The 16141-nt window shown below is 49.2% G+C and overlaps 1 protein-coding gene across 4 annotated transcripts in view; it reads right to left on the bottom strand.

The window, feature by feature from the left end:
- ARHGAP25 (Rho GTPase activating protein 25) overlaps nucleotides 1–16141 on the bottom strand; it is a 90608-nt gene that overhangs the window by 45095 nt on the left and 29372 nt on the right. For 3 of the 4 annotated variants that reach the window (XM_077915696.1, XM_077915695.1, XM_077915698.1), the window contains one exon: nucleotides 5023–5219. In XM_077915696.1, coding sequence (XP_077771822.1) covers nucleotides 5023–5219 — 197 coding nt within the window. Of the gene's footprint in view, nucleotides 1–5022; nucleotides 5220–5816; nucleotides 5917–16141 lie in introns of those variants that run through there. The other variant, XM_077915697.1, reaches the window with a different exon arrangement.

Genomic DNA, 16141 nt, shown 5'->3' with positions numbered 1-16141 from the left:
CGCACCTATCTTCTTTCTTTTGGATCATTTCCTAAAACCAAAATGACTCGATGTAAGCCTATGATATTTTTTTTTTTTTGGCTCTTGGAAATCTGGCCAATGGCTTTCTAGAAAGTTTGCACCAGCTCATATGCATATCATCAGCGTACACGAGGGCCTTTTTCACCTGATTGCTCCAAGATTACTGGGGTTTCTGTTTGAAATTGTTTTTTTTTTTTTTTTTAAGAGAGAATATGTGGGCATGTTCTCTTTTTTTTTTTTTTTAAGATTTTATTTATTTATTCATGAGAGACCCAGAGAGAGAGGCAGAGACACAGCAGAGGGAGAAGCAGGCTCCACGCAGGAAGCCTGATGCAGGACTCGATCCCGGGACCCCGGGGTCACACCCTGAGCCGAGGGCAGATGCTCAGCCTCTGAGCCACCCAGGTGCCCCAAGTTCTTCTTAAATTTATAATGAATTTATACCTTCGTTATAGAAAAATCAGAAAATGAACATAAAGGAGGAAATTTAAAAATTGTGTAAAACTCCACTATCAGAGATAACCACTATTAATAGGTCCACGTATTTCTCTCCCACCAAGCCACTTTCCCATAAGTTCACTTTCAATACTTTTTTCCCTCAACAATGGGATTAGTAGATACATCATCCTCTGCTGTAAACTGGCCTTTCTTTTTTGTTTTTGTTTTTGTTTTTTTTTTTGCTTTTGTTTTTTGAAGCAATATTATGGATATCTTTCTAGTTCAAAAAGTATTAGTTGAGGGCGTCACAGCAGACTTGTAGTCTGTGGTATAAACACACAAACGGTCCTTGATACAACTTAGTACCTACCACTGGGCATTGTTTTCAACATCAGTATTATAAACAACACTGTGGTGAAAACCTGTACGGGTCGATTTATCATCGACATCAGTCTTGGGGCGCCTGGGAGGCTCAGCCGGTTAAGCAGCCGCCTTCGGCTGGGGTCGTGATCTCAGGGTCCTGGGGTCGAGCCCCTTGCCCAGCTCCCTGCTGAGCACGGAGTCTGCTTCTCTCCCTGTCTTTCCCCACCCCTCACCACCAGTATGCTGTCTCCCTCTCTCTCAAATAAATAGATAAAATATTTTTTAAAAGTAATTATCAGCATCAATCTTAAGCAATCACTTTGGTTGAATTCCTAGAATTAGAAATGTAGGGCCGAAGAGTTTACATTTTTGAAAAGGCATGTCTTACCTTCCGGAAAGGTGGTACAGGTTTTCATTTCCATCGGCTCTGCATTATAATCCCTATTCCCTGTCCTTACCAACGCTGAAATTTCTAGAAAAGCTTTGCTAATTTGATAAGGGGATGGTGATGTTTCGTTAGATTATGTTTCATGTCTAATTTTTACTGAGACTGAACTTTTTATTTATTTTTTAATTTTTTTTTAAAGATCTTATTTATTTGATTCATGAGAGACACAGACAGAGGCAGAGACACAGGCAGAGGGAGAAGCAGGCTCCATGCAGGGAGCCCGATGTAGGACTCGATCCCAGGACCCCGGGATCACACCCTGAGCTGAAAGCAGATGCTCAACCACTGAACCCCCCAGGTGTCCCTGAACTTTTTTATATACATGTGTTGGCTATTACATTTCTTGGTAGATTGTCCACTTGTGTCATTTGCTCACTTTTCTATTGAGATATTTGGACTTTTTTTAAAATTAGGTTTGAATACTTTAAATATTAAGTATATTTGTTTACCACATGCATACATATATAATATTTTCTTCCTTATTATTTGCTTTTTCACTTTGTGATGCTGGTTTTTAAGATACAGTTATTTTTATTTATGCAATTAAATAGCCTTTCCCTTGTGCTATTTTTGTTGCTTATCCTATGCTTGAAAAACACCTGCCTTCCAAAGATTATGCAGATAACTGCATTTTCTTCTAGGTCTTTTATGAACTCATTTTTTTTTTTAACATTGAAGTTTTCAGTCCATCCAGAATCATGAATGGTGTGAAACAGAGCCTAGAAACATGCCTTTATTTTTTTCCCCAAGAATTTAGCTCAACTTTCATCTCATTTCTAGATGTTTCTCTATGAATCCCAAAACAATATTAAATGATAGCATAAAAAAGTGCTTTGTTTTTAACAGATTTTTTTCATCTTAATGAAAGAATTGTTGATATATAAGTCTATGAGAATGTCCACTTAATTCTTATTCATAATAATATAAAAATACCAACCCAAATTTTCAACTAATAAGTTAAATAAATTATAGAATGTCCATACAGTGGATTATTCTGCAACCATTAAGAATTACATTGTAAAAGAATATTTAATTATAATAATAATGATTCATGACTTATTGTTAACTTTTTAATTAAAGAATATTATTATACTAATTTGCATTTAAAATAGACTGGTTTCTAAATGTATATGTATAGAAAGGACTGGAAAAAGCGAGAATTTAGGTGACTATTTCTTACTAATGGGATCATTCTCATTTTCTGCTTTGTGCTCATCCTCATCTTCCAAATTTCCTACCATGCACACATATAGCTTTTGTAATCAAAGTATCCATAGCTAAAGGCAGTAAAATCATCTTTCTAATACATTATCATTTTATCTCTAAAAGCTTTTTAAAAAACTTTTTATACCTGAAATGAGTATTGGATTTTTTTTTTTTTTTTGAGTATTGGATTTTATCAAGTGCTTCTTTCAGCCACAATTTTTCCTTATTTGACTTATTGATCTCAGCCTATTGATATTCTATTCATAGATTCCCTTAAAAAAAAAACCCAAAAAACAACAACAACAACAAAAAACAACACAGGGCAGCCTGGGTGGCTCAGTGGTTTAGTGCCTCTTTCGGCTCAGGGCGTGATCCTGGGGTCCCGGGATCGAGTCCCACGTCGGGCTCCCTGCAGGGAGCCTGCTTCTCCCTCTGCCTGTGTCTTTGCCTCTCTCTCTCTCTCTGTTTCTCATGAATAAATAAATAAAATCTTTAAAAAATAAAAATTAAATTAAACTAAATTTAATTTAATCTAAAAAAAAAACAAAAACCTAGAACAAGCTTTGCTTTATTATCCCAGGTCCCAGGCTACTTTAACCCTGGGAAGATTTTGAGTTTCCCCCTTCAAATTAAGGGACAGAAGCTAGGACCTCCACATTAGTTTAATGCTTTCACAAAACATTTTTTTAAGCATGCTTCATATCATTCGGGCCTGTGATAAGTGCAGGCCAGGTATGATGGCCTCGTTTCACGGAAGAAGAAAGAGGGATCTAGAAAAATTAAATGATTATCTGGCCAGACAGGAGAAGAGCCAGGAAAAGAACACAAGCTTGGACATATCATACCTCTCATCGTCTACACCTCGTGGAAGCCAGCCCCACTGAGCTGTCCTTCGGGCTGACCTGGGAAGGCTAATGCGGTAGTGCCACCTCCCTCACCCTGCAGACGGGAAGATGTGCTGCGTTGGCTACTCGTGCACCAGCCACCACCACCACAGCCTATAGCTGCTGGGCTCTGATAGGGTCTGGGTTGTTCATAAAGCAAAAGGAAGTCTGGCTACCATGCACAGGTCACTGAGCAAGAACCCCGTCTGTGGTAGGGTCGCTGGTCCTTCTCCAGCCTTTGCAGTGACAGACACTCACAGCCCTCAAGCTGGGGGGGTGCGGGCTGGTTAACCAGGTGCTGGTCATGTGTCACGGAGCCCCAAGCTGATTCTCACAGATAACTGTCTTCTTCCAAAATGACTGTACTGTTTCTTTACATACCCTGCCACCCACCCTCAGTATCCTCACCCTTCTCGGGGCCTTTTCTCTGGATCCAGAAGGTTCTAGACTCTGTCTTCCCTAATAAGTTCCCTCTGGCCAAGCTCACTCTTGCACCTCCACCGATAGGAGCTCTAGATGGGGTGGCCCGTCGTCCTGGTTGCTCCAGGACAGGGTACCTGTTAATAGCACCCTCTTTCACTTTCAGGTGCCGTGATGGCCATGAGGACTCACTCTTCCCAAGATTTAGGGCCAAAGTGCTCTCTGGCCTCATGCATTCCCTCTGGAAATCCTGTTGTCTGTGCTTTCAGAGCATACCAGGAACCTGACGACTTTCCTCCAGCCCGCAGCCCTCGCGGCCATTCTAAGCAACATAACCTCTCCCCTAGATGACCCTCATGCCTCTCTCCTCTGGCCCTGACTCTCCTTTTGCCCAGCTTTTTACAGCGTAAGCCGAGCGACGTCCCCTTTCTGCTCGGAACCTTGCAATGCCTCCACAAGGCCCTCAGCACGACCCCTCGAGTCCTCGCAGCGGTCTTCATCTTTGCTCTCTGCACAGTGACACTCGGGCCCGCCGTCCTCTCTCGGAGCCCGTCCCCTCTGCCCCTCTCCGCCCCTGGCCCTGTCCCTGGCTCTGTCTCCCTGGCACTGCGAACGCGCCACCGTCGAGCTGGGCCCTGGCCCTCCCGTCTGCCTGGGGTGCTCCTTCCCCGGATTGCCGCCCGGTGGCCACCTCTCCTCCAAAGTCATGCTGACCACCCTCGGTGAGATGCTATCACCTCCTTGATCTCCCCTTGACCCATTCCTTTTTTTTTTTTTTTTTAATCTCATGGAACTGGTCATTTTATTGTTTTGTTTTGTTTTGTCTGTCCTTAACAAACCACATAGTCTCCGTATTTGTCCTCCTGTCTCCTTATCTTCTGAGCTCCCCACGCAGGGCCTTTTATCCGTTTGCCTCGCTGGCCGATTTCAAGTACCCAAACCACGCCTGGTACCTAAGAAACACCCAGTAAACACCGGGCCCACAAGCAGATCCATTTGCCCGAGGGCAAGCCCGCTGTCTCTGAGCCCTGACACGCCGCGTCACCGTCTAGGACATGTCAGGTCCAGACCATGTCACCATCAAGGCCAGGTCCCCGACCTCGGCGTCAGGGAGCCCCTCAGGGCTCACCCCCGGCTTGGAGGATGCCCCGCTCTGTCTGAGGTCAGCTGGCAGGTCTAAACCCTGGTGGAAGAGGGGGGAGGCCCGCAGGTGCGCCCCCCAGGAGCCCCGGCCCGGCCTACCTGCGGCTTCCCGTCCTCCTCGTCCTTGTAGTAGCAGAGCTGCTGCGCCCTCAGCACGAAGTACCTCTGCTGCCAGTTCTTCACGATGGAGCGCTGCTTCTTCAGCCAGCCCATCTTGACGGGCCTCTGCAGCGGGCTGGGGGCCGGCAGGTGCAGGGTGGCCATCTGCTCGCCGGTCATCACACTCCTGGAGCGCGCTGCGGGGGACACGCGGGCTGAGGCGGCTCAGGGGCCCGGGCGGCGGGGGGACGGGGCGGCCGGCGACAGCCCGGGGCGCCCGGCATCCTGCACCCGGCGGCGGAGCCTCCCGGGGAGGAAGTGGCCGCAGCATCTGACAAAAGGCGCTTCCTTTTTCCTGCGGGGGCGTCAGTATCCGAGAGAGAGAGACGCAGGGCCGGGGTGCGGGCAGCTGCACGGGTCCCAGGGGTCCCGGGGGTCCGGCCATGCAGAACGCTGCCCCCTGCTCCCCCTTCCCAGAGCCTCCCCGCAGCCCCCCCTTCCCCTGGGACTGAGGTCGGGGTCACCCTGGGCCCTTCCCTGCACTGGCCACGCAAGGACCCCAACAGATGACCCTGCCCCCAAAACACAGGAGGGGAATTTGAACCCAGACCCTCCACGCACTGCACCTCCCAGTTGGCTTCTGTTGAGCACTAGAGAGCCCTGCTGTCCCCGGCCAGGTCCACAGGTCCCCCCCACCTCGGGGGAGCTCCCAGCTGGGACAACTGTCTCCCTTCCTCCACCCACAGCAGCCGGTGGGCAGGCCAGGGCCCCGCTGGACGGCCCTCTGCGCCCACCTGCCAGTTCTGCGGTGCCCTTCTAGACAGTTCCACCGCGTGGGAGCTCAGCACCCCGCTCCTGCGCTGTTGCCCCTCCACCACCACCACCACCACCGAGTGCCTGCCCTCTTCTCCCTGCTGGGAGAAGTCTCCGGCTTACGGGCCCTGTCTTCAGCTTTTGTGGGTTCCCAGAACATTCATGACACAGCCGAATGCAGCCAACTTCACTTTGACCGGTTTCTCCGGCCGCTCGGAGACCAGTCCTTCCCTTCCTGGTTCTCAGGCCCTTGGGTACATTCATCACACAGCTTCTCTGAGCACCAATTTCACCGCTTGTTAAACCAGGGTGATAACACTCCCTCCTCGGTGGAATTATTGTGGAGATGAAACAAGCTGGCAAATATAAACGTATGAAACGTGGGCACATACAAGAGGTCCAAGGCAGGCGAAGGTGACTCGCTCATTTTATCAACAGGTGATGTCGCTTCCCACTACAGGGTCGGAGACCATCTCGGAGCGCCTCCTATTTCCCTCTACATTTCAAAATGTCACTCCATCGTCAAGCTCCTTCTCTTCCTTTGTTCTTATCTTTAATGCATTGAAGCGACAGCTTTTCCCATCACTTCTGATTCCTTTCTTTCTATCTTCTTCTAGGCCTATGGTCTTCAACCTTTATTTATGCTTCTGGTATACTTTCAAATACCAGAACTTTACATGGCGTCACGGGCTAGTTGCATTCAGAGTGATCACCCTATCTATGTGTTTTACCCGTAAGTCCTATCTTGCTGTCTGACGAAGACTCTGCTCCCTTCGATGCTCACAAGGAGCTGATGTTCCTGTCATGAATCTTGTAGCCTGTAGTCACCCCTCAGCTCCCATGAGGGACTGGAGAGGTCATACTGTGTTGTCGACCGGGGGACGGGAATACCTAGTTCAACCTCCTGTCGGGTAGATGTCATCCTAACAGTGCATGAACTCGGTTATAGTAAAAAGGAATTTGACATTTCGATGACAACATAGCAGCGTGCCTGCAGAGGGTATGCTCTATATCATGTGTCCTGGCACCCTGGTTAAGAATTTTATCTTAGATCTTGCTCCTCAGCTAACTACTGTCTTCATGATTTTCCACCTATAGCTCAAAGAACAGCCACTCTGAGGCTAGTCACGTACTCTGAGGCTGTGTACATGATCTGCAGGGATGATAGGAGGGTCTTGGCAGGAATACAACAGGAGGAAGGAATTTGAAGAACTGTGTACAGCTCTGTGTCTCTCTAGGTCAGAGACCATAACTTGTGAAAGCTCCTAACTGTCCTAGAAAGAGGCCAGATAGTAGACAGAGAAGAAAAAGAATGGTTTGCACCCACAATCTTTGGAGAAATTGGAGGACTGGGGCATTCTGACAAGTTCAAAAGGGCTCTCTTTCCTCTCAATAGCTTCAGCATAGCCTAGGCCAGCGTGACCATTCACCTAATGTGGTCTCAGACCTGGGAGGGAAGGCCACCCTCTGAACAGGGCCGTAATGAGGAACCTTCACTTGGCTTCTGGGGTGATGCCACCAAATGACTCCAGCCCAGAAAAGGAGAGAAACAAGCAGATGCCACACGATGGTTATGAAGACTCAGGCCTCCCGAGCCCCCCAGAGACCCAAAGAAATTGTGAGAACCACGATGGGAGAAACTAAAGGTCTCCAAGAGCACTGAAGAAGCCGGATGGGGAAAACAGAAGCCAAAAGGACACTGTAGACTGAAGAGAATTAACTCAGCATGGGACTCGGTTGCCGGGATGTTATTCTGTGGTTAACTGTGAAATTTTTATGCTCTGTTGTGACGAAACCGATGACAAAAACAAAATCTCCTCTAGAAACATCTGTGCATTGTGGAATGGCCTGACAAAGGCAAGAGGAGGGATGAAGATCTTATGTTCTCAGGCCTGGCCACGAGGCACTTGGATGCCCTTGTGACTGGTAGGCAACCACTTGCTCTGCCTGCATACGGTCAAGGCCTCGAGTAACCACCTTTTGTATTCCAGAAATGATACCTTTCACGCATACATCCGCCCAGTGCTTCTTGAGTATTTGTTCTCATCCTCACTGTGGGTGGTCTGACTATACACACTGGGTCAAGTTGGTGTATGGATAGCTCAGTTCAAGCCTCCATGCTGCTAGAATCCGCCCCAAACACTGGGGAGGTGACAGCTGGGCCTCCAGTGAGCCAGTGACTAAGCAGGGGAGCTTTCTGTCCCACATCAGAAGCATCTCCCACCTTGGCCTTCATCTCTGCTCATCAGTCAGGCCTACCATGAGACGATTCAAATAATCAGGGAAGGAAGCCTGGTGGGCTTTGAGTCTGACTTGTTTTTGGCTAAGTTCCCTTATTAGTTCCTTTGAACAGTCTCTCTTCTTTGTGGGTGTGACTTGTTCCCACATAAAGTAAACAAAGAGATCTGTTACTATTAATGGAGCTGTTTCTCATAATGAAAATAATAACTGTGATAAGCTTCACTTGTGAGCCAGTCACTGCACACTTGAGTGCATGCTCCCAGCCCTGTGGGAAGGAGATCTGAGCCAGGCTGTGGGCTGGAGAGGGGGCTGCAGGCAGACCAGGCAAGGCAGGAAGTCAGAAGGCAGTTGCTAAGCATTTATAGAACACTCTGGGGAAGTGGGAAGTGAGGGCCTCAGTACAGTGAGAAAACCCCCCCCTTACTTTCGTAGAGAGAGGAAGAAGCCCTAGCACTTGTGCTGTCCAAAGCAGTAGCCCTTGCTGTGAGTGGCCATGTCCACGTCGATGCATTAAAATATATCAAATGTAGTCCCTCAGTCACACCAACGGCATCTGAAGTCCTCAGGAGCCCTTTGTGGCTCATGGCCACAGTACTGGACAGTGCAGATAGAGAACATTTCCATCATCACAGAAATTTCTACTGGTCAGCACTTCCTGGAATCTGAGTCTTATCATCACTAAGATGAGACAAAGATGGATGGTAAATGGTGGGGCAGTATGTCATCCAATAGAAAATCAAGCTAGAGGTCCCTGAGAAGAAGTGGCTTCGGGGGGCCGAGTAAGAAACACAGCCTTGATCCGAGAAGTGATATGGAGCCAGTTCACATACCTTGGCAAGGGAGGCCCATGAGAAAATACGGATGAGTTCCAGAATAGTACTGTGTGTGCTGAGCTTTAGTCTGCAGTATGGAGGGCACCAGAAAGAAAAGAAGAGACATGGAAGAAGTGCCACATGCCCAGGGGATGCTGTTTGTGCAGTAGAAGTTAGCTACTCTCTGCCCCAAGCTGGAGCAACAGAAAATTCTAGACAGAAGTATCAATAGAGAAGTTAGCTTGGGAAGCATTATCACTTCCTTTCTTCATCTTCCCATCTTCTGACCCCTAACCCCCAAAATAATCCATCACAAAATCTTCTAGGGTCTACTTTTGAGATATTTCTTTTATCTGCTCTCAACTCTGCTTCAGTTTAGATTCTATTCTAGATGGCTCCACATATGTGGGTGAGATGCTGATAGTTCACCCAAAGCTGGGTATTTTCTCAATATGTTGATACGAGCAGTGCGTTAGTCTGGGAACCATGTTTAAATGGATTTGAAAAGGAGTAGAGGGGCCCCTGGGTGGCTCAGCGATTGAGCATCTGCCTTCAGCTCAAGTAGTGATCCCAAGGGTCTTGGGATCGAGTCCCACATCTGGCTTCCCGCAGGGAGCCTGCTTCTCCATCTGCCTGTGTCTCTGCCTTTCTCTTTGTGTCTCTCATGAATAAATAAATAAAATCTTAAAAAAAAAAAAGGAAAGGAGTAGAAATTATATGCTTCACCTGCAGAAACCCTCTTCTAAGCTACAAACCCATCCATCCAACTGTCTATAAATACTTCGATGGAATCTCTAGGTCACCATACAGTTAGTGAAAGTACCACCTTCCCCTGCCCACCTCACCGTTCCCTTTGCCTTACACCCACAAGCACGCCCAAACCCACTTCACCTCCACTGGTCTCCATGATGAGCTGTGAGCCATGTCTTCCCAGCCAACCCACCAAAGCAGAAAGCCGCCCCCCTCCACAGTCACCACAATCAACAACGCTCTCTCAGACTCAGCCGTCCTCTCCACACACCCACCTCCCTGCTTTTGTAGGCCCTTCTATCCTCCCCCTGGATTCCCACAGTAGTTCTCTGATGCATCTCTTCTCCTACCAGTGTCACCTCCGGTCCGTGGGTGACATTGTCTACGGCGTGGTCCTTCTAAAACACAAATCTGATCAGGTTACTCTGTTGCCTAAAGCCTCCCATGATCCTCGGGCACCTTCATCACTAACAGATGCAGGCTAAACTCCCTCCCAGGGGTTCCCTTCAATGCTTCCCGCCCCTTCTCCCCAGGCCTACTGCTTCCTCAGGGCAGCACGCTATTGTCTCTGCTGGAATGTTCTCCCCACCCATCCCCACCCACCTCCAATTTGACCTCTTGGAAAGCCCTTGCTTATCCTTCAAGGCTCACTTCAAGCCATATCTCCCATGAGAAGCCGGACTGCCAGAAGCCAGAGCCCACCCTGGGCTCTGTTCCCTCTAACGGGGGACATGTCCATCAAAGCACTTCCCATCCTGCCTGGTCCTTTCTCTTACTCTGTCTTCCCTCTCCACATGTGCTCTAAGAAGAAAAAGGGGCTCAGCCTTTGGCCTTGCTCATCTTTATAGCCCCAGAAGCCTGAAAGAGAAGGCACAGGCTTCTACATATGTAGCCATAGGTGAGTCATGGTCTATCTCCGAGGGTTGGCTTCCTCCTCCATAAAGTTGTGATAATGATATGTGCTTTGCAGGCAGCTGGTCTATACAAATGAATAATGATATCTGGGCAGGCCCAAGTGAAGGCTATTATTACTAAAATGGACTCAATTTTATGTTTGATGAGAGAAAAGACAGGAGAGATGAGAGAGAGAGAAGGGATGAAAAGCAGGGAGAGGGAGGGAGAAAAGGAAAAAGAGAAGATTGGCTGGACATTGTGCAACATTCCAGGTGCCAATCCAGAGGCCTAGTTGGGATGTGGAGTGGAGAAGGATGGAACAGGAGAGGCAGTTGTGAGGGGAACCACCCGACAGGGAGGAGAGGGAGGCAAAGACCTTTGTGAGCCCCGGGCCACCTCGGGTACCGTTGCCTTCTCCATCTGTCCATTTGCTCTACCTTGGCTGAGCGCACAGTGTGTACAGGACCCGTGTCAGGGGACGGGATATAAGATCAACTAGACACAACTCCGTCCCCAAATAGCTCATGGATCTGGGACACTTGTTTGTAAGGGCCAGAGAGGAGGTCAGAGGACAAAGTGGGTTTGAACAGGCAGGGGAATCCAGTCCTGGACCCCGTTAGAGGTCAAGCTGGACCAAGAGCTGTAGACTTCATGAGAGCTCTGGTGTTGACAAGTGGGGCTTGAGAATTAAGAAAGAGATCAGAGGGATGCTTGGGTGGCTCTGGGGTTGAGCATGTGCCTTTGGTTCAGGTCATGATCCCCGGGTCCTGGGATCAAGTCCCATATCAGGCTCCCCACAGGGAGCCTACTTTCTCCCTCTGCCTGTGTCTCTCATGAGTAAGTAAATAAAATCTTTTTAAAAAGAAAGAAAGAAAGATAGAAATCAAAGCAAAAGGTGCAAGGGAAAGCCAGGGTATTGGAGTGACGTGAAAGCCTCAGATCTGAAAAGTAACACAACAGATGTGCAGAAACCAAAGAAAAACCTGGGCGCACGGGACAGTAGCACAGGGGGAAGCATTTTTGACTTGAGGCTATGGAGATAAACTGAGATAGGAGATGAAGACATTAACTGTTCTCCTTGGCACTTTAGAGAGAGCTTGCAGCAGGTCTAAACATGGGGGAAAGGAAGTGTAGCAAGAAAATCCATTATCACCAAGTGTTTGGGGCTGGAGCAGGCAGGGGCTGCCGCCTAGAAAGGCAAAATCAGAGGGATAAGGCTGTCATCCTGGGCCAAGCGGAGCCCCAGGGCCAGTTCTGGCCCATTCCACATCCCTGGGCCGGGAGCTGTCCTTGGGAGCACGTGGTCCTTTGAATGGAGAAATAGGTTCCTCTGCCTCTGGATGGGTAGAGGCAGCCACACACCGGGATAACAGCGGAGATGACAGGAGCCCCAGGGGTTTCAGCCCTACTCTCCCTTTCTGCCAAGGCCCCGTGCAGTGCACACTCCTGCAGCCTCCCATGTTCTGCAAGAGGTCACTTAAGGGTGTAAAGCAAGACATTCAAAAGCAAGACATGCTTTAAAGGCATTTTTGAGTCTCTGACCTCGGTGTTCTCTCTCAGGAAGTGTACTTGACTACAAAGGTGGGCTGAAGGCCCCGTGGCCTCCAGGACGAACATCTTTGTGCTCTTATTGCGTGTCTGCAGGTGGTAAGTCGCTAGAGCCATAAAGAGGTTCTTGAGAGCACGAAGGACCGTGTCTTACTCATTTTAGTATCCTAAGCACCCTCATAGGGTCCGGCTCAGAAAAGTCAACTGGGAGGAATGAAGAAGAGAGAGAGAGGTGTGTGTGTGCATGTGTGCCTGAGAGAGAGAGAGAGAGAGAGCGTAATGGAGAGAAAATAATGTTGAATAATGTTCAAATAAAAGATTCATAGTGTGAATTTTTAACCAAAAAAACCTAGTCTTTCTCTCTCTTATCTCTTTTATCAACCAATCAGAAAAGTTAATTGGGCATTTCTTATGTGCAGGTCAGAGTGCTGGGTAATAGGTGGGGTTTAAAAAATAGAGGAAACTCTTTAGATGAGTGAACTTGAGTCTTGTGGGGTTTCAAATATTTACTGTGCACCCCGGCATACAAAAATGCATCCCACCATCCGCTGTTTCCAACGGCTGTCCCAATCCCAGCCCTATCTCTTGACGACCTCAGCCCCATCACACTCCCCACGTACCGAATGGGATGGGGGGGGGATTCATAATCGGTCATGGATCACGAAGTGCCAGAGGGAAGATTAACATCTAGTCGAGGCTTTCTTTCTGGTAAAATCAGAATGAGTCAAGAGTAGCGCAGATGAAGAAAATGGAACGGAAGCTCAACCATCAGAACGCGGGGTCCCGGGGGGCAGGGAGTTCTCTCTTGTTTCTTCACGAACCTAAACTCACCGCCTAGAAGAGCATCTGGCCAGTTGAAGTTTCCCAACAAATATCTGCTAAGTGAATAAAATAAGCATTTTAGAATGAGACGCAAGTCACTACCGGGTGTTGTACACATGCAACAAATGTTGGCCAGGTTACCCTTTCGTGGGACATCTAGACGGCCTCACACGCGCCCGCTCAAGCAGGTGATAGACGATGGTAATCCCTGATCTAATAATGATGCACATCAGTGGGGATATACTTATTGAATATTCTCCGTGTGCCAGCCACAGTGCAAATGCTTCTAAATCTAGGTTCATTTCATGCTAACGGGACGCGCCCTCTCTGTCTCACAGACAAGGTCATCTCCGTCTTAGAGACAAGGAACTGAAGCTCACAGAGGTGAAAGGCTACGCCCCGGTCTTCCTGCTGGAAACCTGATCTCAAAGCCCCGTACACACACCCAGGCTTCATGCCCACGGAGCGGTGTGTAGTCCAGTGGTAACGAGAAGCCCCTAAACTGGGAATCACTGTGTAATATCGCCAGGGTCAGGGAGTACGCGGGAGGTGAAGGGGAGATGGTGCCACCCTTCCTTGGGCAAGGGACCAAAGAGCCTCTTCTCCAAACCCATCACGGGTGACGCCTGCTTCAACCTCTATCCATTTTGCTTCAGTATCACGCATAAACAATCTTGTGCTACGTTTTCCCGCCCACCACAGGCTCCGCAAGCCTCAACGGGTCTCGGAAGGACAATGACAAAAGATGGAACTGAAACCTTGTGCCCATCGCTAAGGCTGTGCTGACACCCTGGCTGGAAAATGGGCATAGCCGGTGGTCCTGCCACTCTGGCCAGCGTCGGCCCCAGCCCATCAGAGGACACCAAGGGTTCTGCCCAAAGCCCGGTGGGGCGGCAGGGGGAGCTGACCCGGGCACGGCGTGCGGCTGGCGGCTGGCGGCCTACCCAGGCTGAGGACGGGGCTGCGGGGGAGCTGTGCACGGCAGCAGGGCCCGTCCCTCTGTGCGCAGCCCGCCCCCCCCCAGCCTACACGCCCGCCCACCACAGGCCGCCTGCCCAGATCCCGACACTGGGAGCTCTGCTCCTGCAGACGGCTGGGTCTTGGCCGTCGGAACCTCCAGGCTCACCTTCTCTGCTCCTCTCTTGTCCCTCTCCAAGGCGAGCTGCCCTCCACGTCAAAGCACCCGCATTCAGGGACGTGGGGACCTTCTCACCTCAAAACCCGGCCCTTAAACCTTAGGAAAACTTCATCCTGTGATTACTCTCCCGGATTTTCCTTTTAATCCTACATGATTTCTAATTTTTTGTATGAAAAACTTTGCCACCGGCAGAAAACAGCAAGCCGTAGGGACCGAGGGGCAGGGGGATGGCTCTGTGCCTGTGAAATCAAATCACATGGGCTTCCCCGGACGCTCACTCAGCCATGCCACCCATTTACATCACTTAACTCAAAGAAAATATCTAAAAGCCGTTCTCCCAACGCCTGCCCCCATTCCCAGGAGCTGAGCAGGTTTAATTTTCCCATGTTCTGCAGCTTGTAGAAATGCCCGTCATCGTTTGACAAGTCAGCACTTCAACCCTAGAAGAGCAAATTGTGTTTTGGAAGCCACTTAGGCCAGGTCACTGTCTTTCGCAGGAAGAGGTTTAAAATGTGGTCTCAGTAGCCATATAAAGGGGAGAGAGAGAGGGAGTGAGACAAGCAGGGGGTGGGGGTGTCAGAGAGGGAGAGAGAGAGGGACGGGGGCGGAGACGGGCAAGGGAGGGCGAGAGCCGCTGGCTTCCTGTTTCTGGGCCTCCAAGGCCTCCTGCGCTTACAAACCGAGTCAGGCCAGGGCGCCTTTCCAGGGCCGCCCCTCTGGCGTCCACATCTGGGAGCTTCTGTGTTTCTTAGGAATTTAGAGCCCGGTTGCCTTCTGGGGGTGTGTGTCTCCACCGGTTGCAACACCCGAGGGCCCCTCCCCTCCTCCTATCTTTGCATAACAGGAAGCCTCGTGTAATAACGAGAAGCTTGCAGAATTGTGAGTACTTCCTACTCCAGGCTGCGGGGCTGCCTCTTGCTCAGCACGAGGCGGAGCGCAGTGGGCAGTCGGGGTGCACACGGCCTCGGGGGGCAGCGCGGCTGTGTGGGTGGAAGCCAACGGCCTCCTCGCACATCAGCGACAGGAAGGCCTTGGCGCGGGGTGGCACTGGGGCCCCTTAGCTCCCGGGAGGCCCTGCGTGCTGCTCACGTGGCCGTGCTAGGGCCAGGAGGGCCTTGCAAGGGGCAGTGACCCTTCCATGGTCACTGTTGGTCTTTTTTTTTTTTTTTTCTAGTGAAGAGGTTCTGCTGAGTCACTGGCATTCATACATAAATAGCACGTTCCAATGCCTGACGGATTCATATTCTACAAGCCCGGATGAGGTCTAGGATCCCAGTGTTTCCCAGCAGCGCCCCAGCCAAGGCCATGCTCAGGACTGGCCGCCGTGGCCAGGTCGAAGGTCACCCATCCTGTTCCCGCAGCCTTCCCCTGCTCTTCAGGAATAGTGATTTTTTGACCTTACGATCCTACTAAGAGTGTGGACGACGAACAGTCCTCGCGGCGGGTTGGGCCTGGCATACGAGCCATGACATGTTTCTCTTATTCTGCAACCTAATAAAAAGATTCCATTAAAAATAGAGGTAGTTAAAAAAAATAGAGGTAATTAGGCTACAGGGGAGAGGGGAGATGATGCCGATAAATTATTAATGAGTTTGCCAGCTGTGATCAGTCAGCGTGGTCAGGAAACAAGATGTTCCTACTCTTTTTTTTTAATAATAAATTTTTTATTGGTGTTCAATTTGCCAACATACAGAATAACACCCAGTGCCCATCCCGTCAAGTGCAAGATGTTCCTACTCTTAAAGGTGCGAACATAAGGATGAGGAATAAAATCACATAGCATCCGAGGTTTGCTCTAAAATGTCTCAGCAAAGGAAAGAAAAGAAGAAATAGAAAGGGATGGCTAAATGGGCCAAAATTCCAATAACTGTTTAATTTCAGGATTGGATACACACGGAGGTTCATTACACTTACCTTCTAGATGGGTGTTTGAAAAGCGTATGAAATAAAAAAATCTTTTTCCAGATTCTATTAAATTTTTAAAAATACATTCTATGAGGTTTCTTTTTTCTTTCTTTTTTTTTTTTTCCCACACATCCACGATTGCCCTGAACTCCAACTTGCTCATTTTCCCAGGCCTGCATTTGCAGACCTGTTAGTT

Source organism: Canis aureus, chromosome 11, assembly GCF_053574225.1.
Source record: "Canis aureus isolate CA01 chromosome 11, VMU_Caureus_v.1.0, whole genome shotgun sequence".
Taxonomy (NCBI): Eukaryota; Metazoa; Chordata; class Mammalia; order Carnivora; family Canidae; genus Canis; species Canis aureus.
Note: the sequence above shows the minus strand (reverse complement) of the source record. Positions and strands in the feature narration are given on the sequence as shown.